Source organism: Peromyscus eremicus, chromosome 14, assembly GCF_949786415.1.
Source record: "Peromyscus eremicus chromosome 14, PerEre_H2_v1, whole genome shotgun sequence".
Taxonomy (NCBI): Eukaryota; Metazoa; Chordata; class Mammalia; order Rodentia; family Cricetidae; genus Peromyscus; species Peromyscus eremicus.
Genome location: NC_081430.1, coordinates 76,780,362 through 76,799,137, shown reverse-complemented (window position 1 = coordinate 76,799,137; position 18,776 = coordinate 76,780,362). Strand labels below are relative to the sequence as shown.

At 38.2% G+C, this 18,776-nt stretch overlaps 1 protein-coding gene across 1 annotated transcript in view; it reads right to left on the bottom strand.

The window, feature by feature from the left end:
• Eif2s1 (eukaryotic translation initiation factor 2 subunit alpha) overlaps nt 1-18,776 on the bottom strand; it is a 31,257-nt gene that overhangs the window by 2,802 nt on the left and 9,679 nt on the right. The window contains exons 3-6 of the mRNA XM_059279831.1: nt 10,047-10,126; nt 7,530-7,681; nt 2,702-2,808; nt 1,192-1,289 (exon numbers count right to left, since the gene is read on the bottom strand). Of these exons, the coding sequence (XP_059135814.1) occupies nt 1,192-1,289; nt 2,702-2,808; nt 7,530-7,681; nt 10,047-10,126 (437 nt within the window). The remainder of the gene's footprint in view (nt 1-1,191; nt 1,290-2,701; nt 2,809-7,529; nt 7,682-10,046; nt 10,127-18,776) is intronic.

Here is an 18,776-nt window from a genome sequence, read left to right as displayed (position 1 = left end):
ATCTGCAACTTCAGTTCTAGAAGATCTGATGCCCTCTTCTGGTCTCTGTGGGCACCAACCAGGCATGCACACAGTACATATATGCAAGCAAACACACATAAAATAAAAATAATAAATTTTTTCTCCCCCTTTCAAGACAAAGCCTCACACTATGTAGACGAGGCTGGCCTTGAACTCACAGATCTGCTTCCCAAGTACTAGGATTAAAGGTGTGTGCCACCATGCCTGACAATAAATAAATCTTAAACAAAGAAATTCTGAGTAACGACTATCCAGTTAGGCAAACTTCATCAAAGCTGAATGTATGTTGCTGAGGAAATGTTACCCTTCTCAAGGTGCTATAAACAATCTGGGCACTGCAACTCCTTACTGTAAAGAAGATTGAATACTGCTGGTCCACTCACAATAGGAACCCATCCCCCTTCACTGTCATGGTAGTACCAACAAAAGCCATAGTTGCAAACTGACCAGAAACATCACCAAGAGACTAGTCAACTCGGAGAGGGGGAAAAAGATTTTAAAAATGAGATATGACTGACAGGTTTTTGCACACCTCCCACCCTCACCCCCGTTTTTTAACTTATGTGTCTGTTGGGGCTGGAGACGGCTCAGTGGTTAAGAGTTCTGGCCACTCTTCCAAAGGACCAGGTTCAATTCCCAGCACCCACACGGCAGTTTACAACTGTCTGTAATTCCAGTTCCAGGGGATCCGACACCCTCACACAGACAACAGGCAAAATCCCAGTTTACATTAAACAAAAACCCCCCCAACAACTTTAAATTCTGTGTCCGTGTCTGCCATGTGTGTGGTATATGGGTACCTGAGGTGTCAGATCCTCTAGGGCTGGAACTCAACTCAGATCTTTTGCAAGAGCAGTAGCTCTTAACCTCTAAGGTAGTTCTCTAATCCCCATGCTACTTTTTTTTTTTCTCCTTGGTGCTGGAAATTAAACTCTGGGCACTGAATATGCCAGGCTAGCACTTTACCACTGAGAGCTGTAATTTCCTATCCAGTAAGACCAACTGAGAGAGAGAGACAGAGAGGGAGAGACAGACAGACAAGACAAGACAAGACAAGAGAAAAGAAAAGAAAGAGATTGGGACTATAACTCGGTGGCCCTGGGTTCAACTGCCAGCACACAAGTCAACTGCAAGGTTCTGATGAGCAGGGTGGGATAAAATGCATCTTACCTTGATGGGCATGGTTTCTGTAGAACAATTCAAACCTGCTCTCAGGGCTTCTTTTACAGCATCAATTCCCTCATAACCATAGCAAGCTACTTCAATATCTAAAATTACAAAAATTCAAAAGCTAGCACCAGTAATGACCATAAGGAAAGATAAAAGAACCAGAGATGTTGAAGTTATACAGGTATAGATACTTATGACATTAACCTCAATTAGAAATATATTTTCACAGCTGAAAATATCTGTCTATGGCTAGGTCACACCCCTGTGATCTCAGCTAGGGAAATTGAGGCAGGATCATTTTATAAAAGACAAAGATACTTATCAAACACTGTGACAGCAAAATGTATAGATCTGTTTGGAAACTGCAACTCATTTGGCCTCGCAATTCTTTCTTACTTTATTATACTTAATTATCGTGTGTGTACAAATGCACACACAGTTGTGTGGAGGTCTGAGAGGATAACATGGGGGAGGGTCTCTTTCCACTATGTAGGTCCTGGGTTTCAACTCAGGTTGTTGGGCTTGTTGGCAAGTGGCTTTACTTGCTGAGCCAGCAAATCTTTTAGAACACCTGTATATATGAGTAAGTATACATTTTTGTAATTGTGAAAGTTAATAAAATCGGTATGTTTCCTAAGAGGAAATGTTAACATTTATGCACTTTTATTGGGGGCTGATGCTAGCTAGGGCTTCACAAATGCTGAGAAGGTGCTCCAGCCTGATTTTTATACCTCTACCCCTTTGACGAGTGGTTCTCAATTTTCCTAACCCTGCAACCCTTTAATATAGTTCCTCATGTTGTTGTGACCCCCAACCACAAAATTTTGTTCCTACTTTATAACTGTAATTTTGCTACTGTTATGAATCATAAACATCTAATATGCAGGATATCTGATATTCAAACCCTGTGAAAGGATCCCTCAACCCGTCAGAGGGGTCGCGACCCACAGAATTACTGCCTTAGACACATGATCTTGTATCTAAACAGGAAGAATATCTGAAAATATTCCAGATGATTGACATAGGGTCAATACAGAGGCATGGAAGGATATCACTGTCCTGTCGAAATATTTTAAGTTGTATACCAAGGTGAAATATTAGTTCTTCTTGTTAAAGGGCTAAATTAAGGTTAGTTGAACTTCCAGGACTGTTTTCATTTGTGCCAATACATTTTACGCTTTTGTAGAAGTAATTTCTTGGGCGATGGGTATGAGATTGGTGGAATACTTACCCAGCATGTATGAAGCCCTAGTTTGATTTTAAGAGCCAAAACAAAACCCAAAAGCAGTCAATAAACAAACACCCCACCCCCCACCCCCAAAAAACCAAAACAACAACAACAAAAAAACCAAACTCAAACCAAACAAAACCTTAAAACTGTTGTTACAAAAGAAAAATATTTAGAAAAATTTGTAGTTGTTGATGTAGCAACACATATTTTGGTAAGTCTTATTACTTAACAGCTAGTTTAGGCACGTACAACAGTTAAAGTCATTTAAAAGCCATTTACCTGCTCGAATTTTGACAGCTTGTGGGGTCAAACGCCTATTGATATTGTTAATGAGTACTTCTCGTTCATTTTCATTCAAATCTAAACTATCCAAGATAGATGGATCTCTGAGGAAAAAAAATAAAACAAGAAATGTCAAGGTAATATTACTAATAACTGTGAAACCAAATACCCGACTATAGAATACTACAAATAACAATAAAGCATGAGTTTCAGCATAGAAGTTGAAATCTTGATTTTGCACACAATTTTAACTATGTGTTCTTTTTCTCTTCCGAAATGTGTAAATTGAGGATGAACAGTGTCTCACAGAACTGCTTTATTAAATGAAGGAATGCAGGTAAAGCACTTAGTATATGACAAACAGAAAACACCCAACTGATTATCAAAACAAAATTTGGCTAAAATAAGCAATTTAATACCTTTCAATATGAATCTGAGATTCTATTGTAATTAAGCATTTCTGTGTTATTAGAACTCTATTTCAAGGACTTAGAATCTAGCTTGGAAAGAACAAGTATTTGGGCAGCAGGACAGGAAGGTATACTGCCAGTTAGTGAGGTTGGGAAGGACTTCATGCAGAAATCAGCATTTCATCGGATCCTCCCAAGTGTCTAAGACTTGGATCATTACATCAGGTAAGGGCTTAGCTAACACTGGTAATAAATGGAAGAGAGAAAGAATAAGAGAGAGCTGGGTGGTGGTGGTGCATGCCTTTAATCCCAGCACTCCTGTCTTTACACCCCCCCCCCACTACCACCACCCGATAAGGGTAACTAGAAGAACAGTAGACCCTAACAAGCAGAGGCAGAATGTCACAGAAAGTTATAATATGCAAAAAAGGTTTAACATGAGCAAGCATCCAAACTAGTAACATGGGGACTTAATGAAAAGTGATAGAATCTGTATATAGGGGATTTTTCATTTAGCTTGCACAAAGTAACAAGACAAATCGAAAGAGATAGTTACATTCTCATACTGAATTCACAGACTGACATTTACAATCAATAAACACACAAAGCTGTTGAGTGACTTCATCAATAAGCAGGGGCATGTAAATGAATTAGGGCAAAAAGAAAAAGAATCTGACATATATACCAAATGATGGTTAAGATGAGGGAAAACAGCAATATCTACTTATACAGTTGCTAAGGGAATATAAACTATAGAACCAATTTGGAGTGTAATTTGGCAAAACCAAACAGATGTAAATATGTTTGTACATATTTATAAATCTAGAAACCTTCAAAAGTAAATATACATTCATTTATTCACAACACTGTTTGAAAAATTGGACAAAAGGAGAAATTAAATCTCTTGATAGAGGAACATAGAGTGCATAATCCCAAAATGAAATAATACACAGATTATGAGGAAGTAGGTACATCTTCAATATGGAAAAATCTTATTCAACCTTATAAGGCAAAATGCCACTTGAGAGATAAAACAATGGATTAAAGTTTACATATACAACTTATCCTACTTGTATTTTATGGACTTGCAAAATCTTGTGCTGTGGAGTATTAGTTGAAGATGTGTTTCATCTGTTTATGCTGTGGAACATTTGTTTAATAATGCAAAGATGTGTTGTACTTATTCTTTTATGCGTATTTGTTTAACTCTGTGAAGCTGTGCTACTTTGCCTCTCTAAAACATCTGATTGTTCTAATAAAGAGCTGAATGGCCAATAGCAAGGCAGGAGAAAGAATAGATGGGGCTGGCAGGCAGAGAGAATAAATAAAAGGAGAAATCTGGAAGGAGGAGACCAAGGAGCGAGGAAGGAGAGAAGGACCCCAGGGGCCAGCCACCCAGCTACACAGCCAGCCATGGAGTAAGAAACAAAGAAAGGTATATAGAAAGGTAAAAGCCCATAGGCAAAGGATAGACGGGATAATTTAAGTGGAGAAAAGCTGACTAGAAACAAGCCAAGCTAAGGCTTTGCATTCATAAATAAGAATAAGCCTCCATATGATTATTTGGGAGCTGGGTGTCAGGGCCTCCCAAAGAACAAAGAGCCAAGAGTAAAAAAAAAAAAATAACAATTATAATCTTTGGACTAGAAATAGTTTGCATTTTTCAAGATTTTGGAGTATTTATCTATACAAATGAAGTATCTCTGGGAGGAGAGCCCGGTCTAAACATGAAATTCATTTACAACTGTTTGTACCTCATACAGACACATTAAAAAACATTATTTATAAGCATCTTTAGTGTGTCTGCATTTTAACCATCATTTGTCACAGGTCAGGCATATATGTGGCATAATGTTAGTATGCAAACTTTCAGATTTTGTAATTTTTTTGTGCTTCTAGATTAGATGCTCAAAATGTATATTGTAAAACTGTGAAAATAACATACAATTATTAATGTTGTGGAATATTTGTACACTGTGTGAAGATGTGTTGCTGTGATTGGTGTAATAAAAAGCTGAATGGCCAACAGCTGGGCAGGAAAGGATAGGTGAAATTTCTGAGGACAGAAAAGAGGAGAAGGAGAAGGAATCTAGACGCACAGAGAGCCACCAGTGAGACATGGACATACAGAATGAAGGAGAGGTAAAAAGCCACGTAATAGACTGTAGATTAATAGAAACAGGTTAATGTAAGTTGTAAGAGCTAATGGGACAAGCCTAAGCTAAAGGGCAAGCTTTCATAATTAATGTGAGGTCTCTGGGTCATCATGTGTGAGCTGGCGGCAGAAGAAAAAGCTGACCACAAACGACTTCAGGATGGCGCTTACTACTGATGAGGGAGGAGACTGGATATGGAGAGAGAGGAACAACATTGTTTCCAGTTACTTCAGAAATCCAGTTTTTTGGTTTTTCAAGACAGGGTTTCTTTGTGTAACAACCCTAGCTGTCCTGTAATTCACTTTGTGAACCAGGCTGGCCTTGAACTCAGAGATCCTCATGGCTCTGTCTCTGAGTGCTGGGATTAAAGCCATGCACACCACGGTAGGCTAGAAATGTAGTTTCTTAATTAAAAGAAATAAGGTGAAGCATACATGGAAGAGTCAGTATTAATTAAAACTAGACAACTGCTACCTGAATGATGAAGTGAGAGAACATTGTTAATAGAAAGCAACTAAAACACAACTAAGACTTAGTGGTAATGGAGAATGCTAGAAAAACAAATGCAAGACGTTAACAAGGCCAGGTGGTGATGGTTTGCCATTAGCATACATACTGACTAGACTATGGCTGAGTAATTGTGTGGTATATGTTTGTGCCTTGGATTCTATATCCCATACAAAACCCCCCAAAACTATTGACTAAGGAGCACAGAGTAGAAGGATAAATAGCACTGAAGAGTGAACAGTATAAGAGCTGGATGGAGACAGTATGCCTGGGCTTAAATACTGGTGACACAAACTTTGGAATGTGTGACCTTGAACAAATTGACATCTGCCTCAGTTTTTTCAATTATAACACAAGGACAAGACCACATACATCATAGGATGATAGGATTATGGAATTGCTAGCTATTATTTTTCTCCTCTCTCTTACAACATCTCACACATACAGAGTCACACCAGGGAATTTGGTATGCTGGGGATTATGACAGGCCTAGTCTTCCTGTCTCGTTCTAAGGGCTGAGAAAACCAGCTGTCAGCAGAATAGGGGCTGGGAATGAACAGTGGAGAGAGTTCATGCAGCATTATCATTTATGAAGGAACAGGAGGAAAAGATGTAGAAACAGCAAGCAGGGACAAGTAGATGGTTACTAGAGAGGGCATGATGCTGCCTACAAGAGTCAAGGGAAAGCTGAGAAGTCGTGTTTTGACTTAAATGGAGAAAACTAGAATATTTTTAGGATAAAGGCAGAAATTAATAAAGAAAAAGGCTGAAGATCCAAGCAAAGGAGGTTTCAGGGTTAGTAGGCTATAGGGTTGGTCTGAGCTGAAAGGGCATGAAGCCCAGGAGCACAGGAGAAATGATGTGTTCAAATGGTCTGGAAGAAGATGGGTAGAGAGAAGATTACCAAGAGTGAGTGACTAGGAGGGTTTCTGAGGAAGAACACTGAGAAACTCTGAAACAGCCACCATAAAAATGGGGAGAGGAACTGGCCAAGAGCAGAGATGCGGGGCAGCAACGAAGACACAGCTGAGCTGAGACCCTGAACACACAGATACCAAATGACTACTTTTTCTAGCAGTAGTCAGTAATCTACAATTGCAGAGAAGGTGGGAGTTATTAACTGAAGACTGGATATAAGAGAAGGAGAAACAGAGCAAAAGCTCTACTACCGGCAAGAAAGTTATTGAAATGATAACTCATGAAGATTGCATGTTAGCTGACAAAGTCAGGAAAGGAAAGGCTACAGACACAAAGAAAAACAGGTTTGGAACCAGAGCCTAATATGTAAGAATTTAAGAAGAAATATAGTAGGACCCCAGTGAAAGACCAAAATCTATGAACTATAGTTTTTTAAAGGCAAAGCTAACCTAGTTTAAAAGGTCCATTGTGAGGCCACACAGAAGGTAAGCTAATGTGGCATGGGATGAAGGTCCAAACACTGCACTAAGCAAGAGGCTGTACTGTTTTGGATGAGACGTCCACATTGGTCCTGAAATCATCCAGACAATGACTTGGAAATGGAAATTTACAAGGAAGAAGTGTGAGATGAAACCAAGTAAATACGGCATATGAAAACTATACTGGACCAGATAGGATAGGCCCACATCACAGGCCTTCTATATAGAAGTATTTTTAAAGCTAACTTTGACAAGGACCTAATACATGGGTGTTGTATGACTAGATGCTAGGGAATCAACCTGTGTGTTAATACTTAGCAGGTGAGACATAAAGGCAGAATCAAGGTGTTCTTACGAGACTGCATGCTTAAAGGCATCGTAAGCACCATATCCAGGTTTCTTGTACTTGTCATCAAAGACCCAGGCAGTCCTCTGGAACAGGCTTTCCAGTTGCTCATCCTTGGTATATTCTAGTACTTCAGCAACATGGCGAAGAATGCTATAAACCTAGGTACAAAATGAAGAACTCAGTAATTTGAAAATTAGAGAGCCAAAGAAGAGGCACTGTTATATTTTAGCAGAAAATGTAATTTTACTCCAATAATTCCTGAACAATAGCATCTCTAACTGTAAGTTCTTTCTCCATAAAGAAATATTCACTACTTCATAATAATTAACTGAAGTGAGTGTAACAAGTAGAAATATGACACAACTTAGGGCATTCAAACAAATTAACATCGCTGAATTTGTTTCACTTGCAACAAGGTACTTAGTATCTTTCCTTACTAAGAAAGCTCTTGCATAGATCAAGTATATACAAAACTACACTGTTATAAGGAGAAAACTGTTATGAGAGCAAAAAACCAATTGAGATTTTAATATTTCTTTTGCTGTTATCATTTAATAATTATTCTTCCATTTACTTACCCATCAATCTCCCTAAAAAATACAAATTTAGAGAAAAATATCTAAGAAGTTATTTCACCAGCTAGGAAGATGGCTCCGTGAGTGGGTAGAGATGCCTATATCTCATAAAACAACAGCATAAACAAGAGTATGTTAACAGGCTGATAAAATGAAATGAGCAGTTTAGGACCCTTTCTTAGTCAGTTTTGAAGTGAAATATGTTAAGAGGGACGACCAGAGTCCAATCCCCAGAACCCACATGGTAGAAGCAGAGACTTGGTCCCCACAAGTGTCCTCTAACCTCTACATGTGTACCATGGCACGCGCGCGCACACACACACACACACACACACACACACACACACACACTAAAACAAACAAACAAGCAAATGTAATAAAAAAGTTCATATTTCACTTCAAAACTGACTAAGAAAGGGTCCTAAACTGCTCATTTCATTTTATCAGCCCAGGAACATACTCTTGTTTATGCTGTTGTTTTACGAGCTATAGGCTTGCTATATTGCCCAGACTAGGCTGAAGCAAAACTTCTGTCTTAGCTTCCCATGTAGGTAGGACTACAGGTACACAATACTGTTCCAGGCAAATACTCAATTTGACAGTGTCCTAATGAGACCAGAAACATGCAAATTTCCTAGAGCAGTGCTTTACAAACAGGACCAAACTAACACCTTTTTTCCTTTCTTTCTTTTCTTTTCTTTTTTGGTTTTTCGAGACAGGGTTTCTCTGTGTAGCTTTGGAGCCTATCCTGGAACTCACTTTGTAGACCAGACTGGCCCCGGAACTCACAGAGATCAGCCTACCTCTGCCTCCTGAGCATTGGGATTAAAGGCGTGCACTATCACTGCCTGGCTACACCTTTATTTCTTTGACAATATAAAGAATCAAACACAGGGCCTTCTCCATCCTAAGTAAACGCTCTTACCTCTCAAACACAATCCTAGTCTCTCTTTATGAGACATGGTGGTATTACGTAGATCAAGCTGACTACAAACTCCTATGCTGATTTCAAATGTTGGGAATAAAGGCATGTACCACTATACCTGACTTGAAATTCTACATTTCTAATATGTAGTCACGTAATGCCAAAGGGGTTAGTTCTGAATGACAAGTTTTACTGAAAAGAGGTTTTACCAAAAAAACAAAAAAAAGCATTTATTTTACATGCTTCAGATGTGTAAACATATAAAATAAAAGGAGAGATCTGGATCATGGTCTGATGGACTAGGGATCTTTATTTATTTTACTGGGCATCTTAGTTTCTTTTCTGTTGCGGGGATAAAATCCGCTAACAAAGGCAACATAAGGGAGAGAGGTTTATTTGGCTTCCAACACCAGGGAAGTCAGAGGCAGATGAGAAAACTGGTCACATTAGCAGTCAACAGTAGAGTATGAATCAGTGTATGCACGCAGGCTAGTGCTTAGCTTGCCCTCTCTACTTCATATAGGCCAGGATCCCCTGCCAGGAAATGGTCCCACTCACAAATAAGACAGATCTTCCCACATGAATTAACCTTAACCAAGACATTCCCTCATAGGTGCACCTGGAGGCCTGCTTTTCAGGTGTCAAACTATGATGTTGTATTAACCAAAATTAAAACTTTTTATTCAAACATTGTCTTGGTATTTTATTTTGAGGATAGGAACCCACACAGCAGAAAAGAACAAAGCACTAATAAAAAGCAAAGAAACCAGAAACTATGTCATTAAAAACAGAGGTTTAGGGGCTGGAAAGACTGCTTACTTGGCAGGAGCACCACTGGTCTTGTAGAAGACCTAGGTTCAATTCTCAGCACTCACAACTATTTAAAACTCCAGTTCCAGAGTATCTGATATCCTCTTCTGACCTCCTTGAGTACCAGAAACAGCCATAGTGCATACACATACATGTAGGCAAAACACTCATATACATAAAATAAATAAAGCTTAACAAAGAGAATCAACTCACAGTTTTGGATTTTGTGAATTTGTCTTCACATTTGATTGCTTCCTCTGGAGAAACTCTTCTTTTTGACAAATCAATATATCCTGTATGAAAATATTTTAAAATAAATTTTATTTGTTCAAGTGTAAACATATGATTAGAAACAATTTTATAAGCAAATGTATCTGATTGAGAAGCTTACAATTATCCCCATTAAAACCATATTGACAAAATACTGCTATAAGATGAGAAATTTAGATAAAATTTCAGAAACAATTTTTTTTTTGGTTTTTCAAGACAGGGTTTCTCTGTGTAGCTTTGCACCTTTCCTGGAATTCACTTGGTAGCCCAGGCTGGCCTCGAACTCACAGAGATCCGCCTGGCTCTGCCTCCTGAGTGCTGGGATTAAAGGCGTACGCCACCACTGCCCGGCTCAGAAACATTTTTATCATAGGGTAGTTATTATTATTTTGGAAGGAATGTTTCAATTACTTAATTGAAAGGTACTTAAATGACTCCCCCTAAGCATCCAGACAGTTGAGAATTACTATGATTAATTCATAGTAATTGTCAAATCAGGTGTGGCGGCATATGCCTGTTAATGCTAGAACTTAGAAGGTGCAGGTCAAAGGTAGGTTTAAAGCCAGCTCAGCACAAGAAACCCTGTCTCAAAACCAAACCAGAGAGTTGATCTTCAACAGAAATAACACTGCCATCTTCCGAGTGACCCTTCTACTCAGATGGCAGCACCTAAAGCACCCTTAAAACCTGTACAACAATCTGCTGCTGCATGGTAGGTGCTCTTTCCCAGAGATGTGGCCTTTTAACCCCGAGAAACCAGGACTCTAGAAAGATCACAAAATTTGTCAAATACCCAGACCATGGACACACCTACAACTCTATGCCTGGTTAGAACAAAAGTCATAAGACCACAATTAAAAATCCACACACAAAATTTCTTTTATCTTATTCTCTTAACAGTATTTCCCAAAGAACCCAAGTCTTTATTAACACTGAAGTCCAAATTATCAATTTTTCTTCTCACAGATTATTTTTTAATGTTTTAATCTAAGAAACTGCAGCAAAAAGTTATAAAAATTTACTTTTATGCCTTCTTCTAAAAGTGCTAGTTTCAATTTGATGTAGGTCTATGATTTTAGGTTATTTTTTTAAAGGTAGTATTTATGAATCATGCTTCATATTTTTTAGCATATGGCCACCCAATTGTCTCAGGATTATTATTTTTTAAATTATTTATTTTTATTGTATGTGCCTTGGTGTTTTGCCTACATCTATGACTGTATGAGGGTGTCAGATCCCCTGGAGGTAGTTACAGGCAGTTGTAAGCTGCCATATGGGTGCTGGGAATCGAACCCAGGTCCTCTAGAATAACCAGTACTCTTAACTGCTGAGCCATCTCTCCAGTCCCAGCATTATTTTTAAAAAGACAATGTTTCTACCACTCAGTTGCTTTTGTAACCTTGCTAATAACCGAATGCATAAATAAGAGCACACATAATTTTGAATGTTAAAACAGATTGCCTCTCTGTCCTGGGGTTAAAGGTGTGTGCCACCATGCCTGGCTCCATTTGATCCTGCCTTACTACTTTATACACTGCTATATACGAAAGTCTTTTCTTTTCCTGACACCCCTAACTCAACTCATTCCTGGTGCTGGAGCTCAAACCCAAAGCATCATATTATAGGCAAGGCCCTTCCATTGAGGTATACGCCCAGACTCTCTCATTTTCTCTTCAATTAAAAACCTAATCATTTTAGGTCTTTAATCTTTTCTAACATAAGCAACAACATTTATAAAATCTCCCTGCATCCTTAATACATGGGTGCTCAATTTAGCAAATGTTTGCTTTCTCCTCTCAAGATACAATGATAATGATTCAAACAAATTTTAATATGATGAGAACATATGATTTCAACCCTCTTAAATTTACTCAAAGCTCTATTGTAGTTAGAGTTTTCCTGCCTGGCCCACAGTCAGGACAAATCTCTCTCACCCGCCAGTCCCACAGCCACTCAGACCCAACCAAGTAAACACAGAGACTTATATTGGTTACAAACTGTATGGCCGTGGCAGGCTTCTTACTAACTGTTCTTACAGCTTAAATTAATCCATTTCTATTAATCTATACCTTGCCACATGGCTCGTGGCTTACCAGGATCTTCACATGCGGCTTGTCATGGTGGTGGCTGGCAGTGTCTCTCCCACCCAGCTTCCTGTTCTCTCAATTCTCCTCTCTGTTAGTCCCGCCTATACTTCCTGCCTGGCCACTGGCCAATCAGTGATTTATTTAATGACCAATCAGCAACACATTTGACATACAGACCATCCCACAGCACCCCCCCCCTTTTTTTTTTAAAAAGTTAGAAGTTATGGCCATCATGGGTATACCTGCACAAATCAAAACTGATAATGCTCCATCATATGTCTCTGTTAAAATGAAACAGTTTTTTGCTTATTACAATATAAAGTATATTACAGGCATACCACATAATCCTACAGGTCAAGCAGTTATAGAAAGATCAAACAGAACTCTAAAGGATATGCTAAATAAACAGAAAGGGGTAACAAAAACCCCCAGAAATAGACTGCATAATGCTCTATTAACTTTGAATTTTCTTAATGCCAATGAGAAAGGAACGACAGCTGCAGAAAGACATTGGATAATAGAAAAAACTACAGAATTAAATCAGCCTATATACTTTAAGGATGTGCTGACCTCAGAATGGAAACCAGGGTATGTGTTACATTGGGGACGAGGTTTTGCTTTTGTTTCTACAGGAGAAGATAAGTTGTGGGTACCATCAAAATTGATAAAGGTTCGATTTGAACAAGAGAAACCTCTTAATTAGAGGAGGTGATAGCTCATCAACCAACATGGACATCCAATTTAAACTAACTTATACCAGTAACACATGTCTTTTCATTTAATCAGATAATAACTTGCCAAAAAGGAACATCCCCAAAATTAGTCTTGGGGAAAGGTTTTTGTTTTTGTCTTTTAGGAGAATGAAGGTTAAGGAATCTGAAGAACACTGGACAAATAAGACAACTGAAGAAAAGGGACAAATCATCTATCCCAGGAAGCAGAGTGAAATGGCGTATGAGTATATATTATCTAAAAAATTTTATGTCTTCCTAAATGTTTGTTTCTGCTTTTCTCTAAAGATTTAACACTGTTGGTCTTCTAATAGTCCCAGTCCAACTAAAATTTAAAGCTGACTTTGGAGTTGGAGAATGGCTCTCTCCTTCTTTAAACTCAAGCATGTTGTTAAAAGGAAAATGCAAACTCCCTGTATCATGCCAGAATAAAAGAGCCATCTTCTGCTATGAGACAGGAGAAAAGCCAAATTAATTAAGGGACTATTCTATTACTAATCTCAACTCCTTGATTCTATTCTGATTCTTTAAACTTTTCTTAAAGTACAAATTTTATATCAAAACTTACAAGATATATATATATATATATATATATATATATATATATATATATATATGCATGCATTTTAAACCTTGCTAAGATATGAATGGTCATATAGAGTACTAATTAATTCTAGAAAAAAGGCTTCAATTAGCTGTATATATATGTCTTTGTGTTCGAGTCTCTTATCAGTTTTCTGCAGGAATTCACGGCCAGGCCTAACATCAACTGAAGTCTCCAGGAAGAAGTTGGGGCCCCACAACAACAACAATTCCACGTGGACAATAATAACATCACTAAGCTGACAAACATCATCTACAGATCAGCTTTGAACTACAAGGTGCTCAGAGCAATTTTGAGATGACTAGCTGAGATGATCCAGTCTCAAAGACTACTTGAATAAGGACTTGAGATAAACCCTGAACTTTGGCATTATACACAGAATGGATAATGAAGGATATAGTTACCTTTCCTAGAATTTTTTTTTTTTTTTTTTTGGTTTTTCGAGACAGGGTTTCTCTGTGCAGCTTTGCGCCTTTTCCTGGAACTCACTTGGTAGCCCAGGCTGGCCTCGAACTCACAGAGATCCACCTGGCTCTGCCTCCCGAGTGCTGGGATTAAAGGCGTGCGCCACCACCGCCCGGCCCTTTCCTAGAATTTGACAATTAACCTAAAATTTTTCTTTCAGGATAAAGATAACTTCGCCCATACCCAGCAGGAAGCAATTTTAAGAATACGACGCCCACATTCCCAAAGAGGTGGTGTGGGGTGGGTGGTTTTTTGGTCTTTTTATGGGTTTTGGGTCTGGGATAATTTTCATTGTTTAGGGGGGTTGGTTACAAGTTGTTGTCAAGGGTTAGGAAAAAGACTAAGCAGATTAGATTTAAGGTTCTTATTTTTTTTAAAAAAAAAAAAAGAGAAAGAAAGAAGAAGAAAAAGACAATTACTAGTTTTAAACACTTTACATTGGATTGGATTGTTTTATATTGTATACAAATTATATATATTGAAATTGATATTGTTAGAAAATGCTATATGTATATTTCTAATTGTACTTATATCGTTCATTTAACAATGCAATTTTCTGATCCTTGAATGTTATTATTACCAACTATTAGGATATAAAGAAATGATAGTAGTTAGACATTACAATAGAACTTGTAGTCATATTAGATATGTTTTAAAAATTGAGCAGATATATTTTAGATAGGTCATCTTCAAACCCTTCAGAGATCTACAGAATATGGCATTTAAAATGTTTTAATAACTTAGAAAATTTTTCTTTTTTGTTATGACTATGAGACATGTCGGCTCCTGGCAGCACCAATCTACTTCAGAGAAAATATGGGCATTGAAGAAACTGCGTATGGAGTTAGCTTTCATTGTGGCAAAAGTTAGCCACTGGACAACAAAGTATCCTCGAATCAACAGGACAAAATGGACTACTGATTCTTGCCTAAACAAGCGTGGTTATGGCTTTATCAAAAGGCATCTTCTGAGGCCAGGACAATATGGCACCATTCCTGACGTGGCCTTCGCAACTCGGAAAAGGTACAGTGCCCTTTTCTTCAAAGGCAGCTGAACAGGCAGTGGGCCGATGGCTTCTGATGTGCTATGGAACAGCAGCTGAAACAGTTATTCTTGAAGAGTAACTAAGCTCATGCCTCTCAATAGTAAACTGGCATTTGATAGAGGGATGTGGAGAAGAACGGGATGCTGAGATGAAGCCATATGTACACAGCCAAGAAGAATGGAGAGCTGAATTAAAAAACCATCAACATTTTCCAGAATTTAAAATCCTGAATTATGACATGACACTAGTGGAATTCAGGTGTTTCTGGTGCATGGACTGCTCTCACCCAATGTGAGGTTGAACTGTTGACCTTGTGTATATCCTACTTCACAAATGAGTCTGTCAGATATGCTAAGCCTATAGGCTGAAGATAATGCCCCAGCATTGCGGAGAAACCTCAGGTGACTGTCCAGGCAGCTGGCTGTTTCTGTCAACTCACAAATTTTTTGGAAGTTGCTTGCATGCACTTTCTGTTTTTATTTTTGTTAGCTAATATTATTTCCTTCTTGGGTCTCTGAGGGAGTTGAAGATTAGTTAGTTATAGTTGAAGGTTAGTTAGTTATAGTTGAAGATTAATTAGGATAGAAAGTGAATTAGATACATTTTGGACTTAACAAAATAGGATAATGAAATTATTATCTCTGAATTTGTCAAATACAAATGGACTAGACATTGTTTAGACATTTATTATTTGTATATATTGTATATAGTTATCGTACTTTTGTATATAGTTTTTCTTTTGTTAGTTATAACCTTTTTCTTTTTTTCCTTTTTATTAAAATAGAAAAGGGGAAATGTGGTGGTATTTTACTTGTACTGAAATGTGATTTTAATTGTATGTTAATAAATAAAGTTGCCTGGGGGTCAGAGTTTTAGAGCCATAGCAAGTGCGTGGCGGTGGTGGCGCACGCCTTTAAGGACCTGGAGGGAGGTACATACAGGCAATGACAAGGCAGTCACGTGTTTAGGTTTACAACCAATGAGAAGGCAGAACAGCTAGACTATAAAAAGGCATACACACAGGAAGTAGGCCCCTTTTTCGGAGAGCTCTCTTGGCTGAAGCAGGATAGCTGAAGCAGGAAGGGTAAGGCTCTTAGTTCTGACCTCTTGGCTTTCTTCTCTGAATCGGCTCTGTGTTTCTTATTTAATAAGACGGTTGGTTACATCTACACTCTATTATGGCCCAACTTATTATTTTAGTGAGTTTGACATGCAATCTGAAACAAATGTATATTCCATTTTTTGTAGGTATAGTGTTCTATAAATTGTTCAACATTTATAATGCATCCCCCCCACCCCACCCCTTTTCTTTTGGTTTTTCGACATAGGGTTTCTGTGTAGCCCTGGCTATCCTGGAACTCACTGAGTTCTGGCTGCCTCTGCTTCCCAAGTGCCGGGATTAAAGGCGTGGGGCACCACTGTGTAGCCTGATATAGCTCTTAAATTAACTAGTCAAAAGCTATCTAAACCTCTAACTATAATTATATATTCATCTACTTTAAATTTTTACTTCACATCACTAATATCTATTGGGCACATACAAATATATATATACATATATATATGTATATATATGACTATTTGTAGTTGTTGTTAGTTGTTTTTTTTTTTTAAACTCTTTGGGGGCCTGCCATCCAGCTCCCAAATAAATACAAGGAGACTTACTCTTAAAAAAAAAAAAAAAGAAAAAAAAAAAAAAAAGATTTATTTATTACATATACAAGTGTTCTGCCTGCATATATCCCTGCAGGCCACAGAGGGCACCAGATCTCATTACAGATGGTTGTGAGCCACCATGTAGTTGCTGGGAATTGAACTCAGGACCTCTGGAAGAACAGCCAGTGCTCCTAACCTCTGAGCCATCTCTCCAGCCTAGGAGACTTATTCTTAATTATGAATGCCCAGCCTTAGCTTGGCTTGTTTCTAGCTAGCTTTTCTAACTTATATAATCCCGCTTCTTTTTAACTATGGGCTACTCTATATATCTTTCTTTGCTTCTTACTCTGTGGCTGGCTGTGTGGTTGGGTGGCTGGCCCCTGGCATCCTCCTGTCCTTTTCTTGCTCCTCCCCCTTGCTCTTCTCTTCCCTAGATTTCTCCTCCTATTTATTCTCTCCACATGCCAGCCCTGCCTATCCTTTCTTCTGCCTAGCTATTGGCTGTCCAGATCTTTATTAGACCAATCAGGTGTTTTAGGCAGGTAAAGTAACACGTTAACTTTACAGAATTAAACAAATATTCCACAGCACAGATGAACGTAATGCATCTTCAACTCATATTCCACTGTGTGTCTTAATCATCACAAAATGTCCCTGCTTAATTCTCGCTTACTTTATCTGTTATTAACAGATATTCTAGTGTTACTATGTCAGCATAGCATCTCTCTCACATCTATGATCCATCCATCCATCCATGAGACAGGTCTTACTTCATATACTAGGCTGGCCTTGAACTCAGAAATCGTCTGTCTCAAGTGCTAGGATTAATGGCATGCACCAACATGCCTGGCTCCATCTACTTATTTTCAGTAAAGTATGTCTCCTGTAGACAGTATTACTGTTCGGTCTTGCTTTTTAAATCTAGCCTACAAATCTTTGCCTTTTAATTGGAATATGTGTTTGACTTATATTTAGTATAATTATTAATGTTAACAGGATTCAGATCTATACTTCAAAGTATTTGCTTTCCTTTTCTCCAACTTGGTTTTCATTTTTCTCCTGTCTTCTAAGTAAACTTAGTATAGTGAAGAATTTTTTTTTTAGAAGTACTTTTTAATTTTATTTGTATGGGTACTTTGCCTATGTGCATATATGCATGCCTGGTGCTCTAAGGCCAGAAGAGGGTGTTGGATCTCCTGGAACTGGAGGTACAGATGGTTGTTAGTCACTATGTGGGTGTCGGGAATTGAATCTAGGTCCTCTAGAAGAGCAGCCAGTGACTGCTAAGCCTTCTCTCCAGCCCCTATCACCAGCTTTTTAAAAACTAAAATACAATTATATCATTTTGTCCCATCCCTTTCTTCCCTTTAACCCCTTCCATGTATCCCACCTGTGTGTTCTCTCTCAGACACAGTCTCTTTTTCTTTGTTGTTGCACACATACACATATTTCTAAGTATATAAACACAACCTGTTCAGTCTGTAAAATGTTACTTGTATGTATATGATTCCAGGTCTGACTACCTGGTATTAGATAGCCTTAGGAGAACCTACCAACATTACTTTATTAAACTAGCATAATTCCTAACTACATTATACCCACAGATTAAGTGTAGTTCTCATCTATCAATGGCCTTTTGATGAGTCTTTTTATTTTTAGTGGTTGTTTCAAGAATTACAATATACATCCTGCTTATTGTCAGTAGACCAGACTGGCCCCCAATTCAAGAGATCCACCTGCCCCTGCCTCCCAAGTACTGGGATTATAGGTACACCAGCAACACCCTATTTTTTGTTTGTTTGTTTTTAAGACAGAGTCTCTCTGTGTAGTCTGACAGTCTTGGAACTAACTCTGTAGACTAGGCTGGCCTCAAACTGAGATCTGCCTACTTCTGCCTCCTGAGAATTAAAGATATGGACCACCATGCATGTACCTACGTATTCTTGATGTTCTTCTCATACTTGTGGTCTCAATAACTTGAGTGAGAAAGACTTTCTGAGGGCCAACCAATTCTTAGAAGAGTTAGCAATGGGTTTGTATTATATAAACTACCCAATCTGGAATCTACATATTTTTACAAAGTAT